This window comes from Carassius gibelio, chromosome A21 (assembly GCF_023724105.1).
Source record: "Carassius gibelio isolate Cgi1373 ecotype wild population from Czech Republic chromosome A21, carGib1.2-hapl.c, whole genome shotgun sequence".
Taxonomy (NCBI): Eukaryota; Metazoa; Chordata; class Actinopteri; order Cypriniformes; family Cyprinidae; genus Carassius; species Carassius gibelio.
In genome coordinates this window covers 5156997-5159609 of record NC_068391.1, presented here as the reverse complement: position 1 = coordinate 5159609, position 2613 = coordinate 5156997, and the positions used below count along the sequence as shown (strand labels likewise).

Sequence of the window (2613 nt, the reverse complement as noted above, 5' to 3'; positions counted from 1 at the left end):
TCTAAAATGTTGCATATCACATGATAAATAAAATGCACCTGTGCTGGCCAGTTTATTTGTACAAAGATTGAATGTTCAGTCTGCAAAAATAATACTCAGGTGATCAATCTGAATTCCCTATTTACTGTAGGCTATATATGCAACATGATATAACATTATTATGTGGTGCTCTGGAATACTTTATTCTGATTGGTCAATCATGGTCGCTCACAAAGATGATTGCAGTTCAAATTTCACATTTCTCAAACAAATATAAATCACATGCTTTGAGATTCTGTAAATTCTGTTGAAAGTTTACTCAGACCTATATATATGGATAGATCTGAAGTGGGTTTGTCAGATACAGGGAGACATACATAAATATGCAGTGCTGGGGGTTTCTCATGCATGGTGATGTTTGAGAACCACTGCCTTCATTTATCATTGTGACGACTGTGAACTGTGAATGCCACATTCGCGCTTCAGGTAACAAACAAAACTTGTTTTTATCATCAATACTAAGCTAAAATGTCCATAGAAAATTATGAGAGTGCTATTGAGACTGAGCTCTTTTTGTCTGATTGAACAGGGATCATTGAAATCTAAAACTATGATCGAAAATGTTATTTTGCATGTGAATGAAGTTATTTTAAGAAAGATGAAAAAGGACAAAAATTGTTTTGGGATAAGCTTTTCTGTTATGGAGGTATATGGATGGAGTTATTATGCTATCAGTATTTTGTAATTCAGATTCATTAACCTTAAGAGTTATTATGGTAAAAAAAAGGTTCAGAATTCAAATATTTGGGGACTGTTGCAAAAAGTTAATGCTCTTATGTGTACCAAACGCAACTCTAAACATACCCTACTGTTAACAAATGCAATACTGATCTAAAAACACATTTTTGGATGCAACCTTGCCATTTTAACTTCTTTTATGCAGATTTGAACTGTTTTGTCAAACCATATTTACACAGGATTCAAACCAGAGCTCCTCAACGCTTAAGTACATCCCCATACTTCGCGAGCTATCAAACAAACCTACCATACATGAAAACCCATAGATATGAAGCTGGATATGTGTGATGCTAACATTCAAAAACATCAGAGTTCAACTCTCCCAGCATATTAAAATTGTTTTGAAGTCATAACATAATATCCTTCAAGTAATGGTGTGAATATTACACTTTTATTAATCGAAACTGTAAATTTGTGTTTAAGAGTTTTATGCCTCTAGTGTTGATTTCTTTTGGAACTGCAGTCATATGTACTTATTGGTATGAATTACACATTTTGAGAAAAAAATGTCCTACGTTTTTGTCATGAGACCAGGTAGCACTTTCTGAAATCACAATCATGTTTGATACATTACGAACGATTGGTTCTAACCAAACGAAAAAAAAAATGCTTTAAAAGCTTCATGAAGCAGCTTTAGAATTAGAACTTAATACTTAATTTGTTGAAAATTAACATGTTTCTGTTTCCATAGTTAAGAGTTCTAAATTACATTGTGCTGCATGTCGTGGAGAAGATGGACACAGAAGAGATGAATAACTGTACAGTGAACTTCACCACACCGGTTGAATCTACAAACTCCACAACAAATTCCTACGAGCTGCTCTATATTTTGAACATGTGTATGCACTGCATCAATTTCCTGTTTGGTCTTCCTACACACTCCTATGTTATATGGCTCATCATCACAGGAACAGGAAATGGAGTTGCATTTGAGTTTGTTATCCTCAATCTCTCTTTTTCTGAAATCGGTATCTGCCTGAATTCTGTGATCTCTCTACTGTCATTTTGGTTTTCAGGCATCATAATATTAAATACATTTTTAGTAGGACTAATTATCACTGGTCGTCCTCTGTTTCAGTGTCTGATCTGTGTTGAGCGTTACCTGGCAGTGGTTCATCCTGTAATCTTTCTGAAGTACAAACCTCTCAGATATAGAGTAATCGGCTGCACTTTGGCTTGGATACTTATTCTTGGATCCTGTGTGTGCTGCATGTTGACTGTAGCCTCACACTACATTGTATTTATGTGGTTCATTTTTCTACAGTTCCTCATCTTCCTCTCCATCCAGTTGTTTTGTCTTGTGGCTATTCTCAGAGCTCTGAAGCAGTCAGGACCAGGAGAGAGAGGGAGAATAAGAAACGAGGAAAACGACAAGATAAGAAGAGTGATTTATCTCATTCTAGTAACAACTGCAACCATAGTTATCATATATGTGCCACTTGCTCTCACAGCGTTGTATACAATTGTGACAAAAGTAATGATTCAGGATGTTTGGTTTCCTGCTGTAATTTGTTATATCCTGGCTGGTTTTGTGCAGAGTGTTATTTATCTGAACCGGACTGGAAAACTCTCCTGTCTCTGTTCCTTATGAAGCCTGCTACTGCTGTTATTATAATATTCAAAACCAGGGATTAGTTTGTCCTCAGAAGTACTTATCAGACTGGTACCTTACTTCTTGTACTCTGTGATAACTATAAAATGTCTAGCATGAAGCTAATGATATATGAACTAATTTTAGAGAGTGACAGCATGAGTTCATGAAAGCCTTCACTGTCCTATAATACTTTTAATGTTTGCAATTTGTTTTTTCAATAAATCACTTAATGACTAAGTCTC

The 2613-nt window shown here is 35.3% G+C and overlaps 1 protein-coding gene across 1 annotated transcript; it reads left to right on the top strand.

The window, feature by feature from the left end:
• The first annotated feature begins 1525 nt into the window (after positions 1–1525).
• On the top strand, positions 1526–2368 carry LOC127942270 (uracil nucleotide/cysteinyl leukotriene receptor-like). Its single transcript, XM_052537957.1, has one exon. The coding sequence runs from the start codon at positions 1526–1528 to the stop codon at positions 2366–2368; it is 843 nt and encodes a 280-aa protein (XP_052393917.1).
• Positions 2369–2613: the final 245 nt, after the last annotated feature.

Bases quoted from the DNA above. Each gene is read 5' to 3' on its own strand.
- LOC127942270 (XM_052537957.1), top strand. From the start codon at position 1,526: ATGAATAACTGTACAGTGAACTTCACCACACCGGTTGAATCTACAAAC.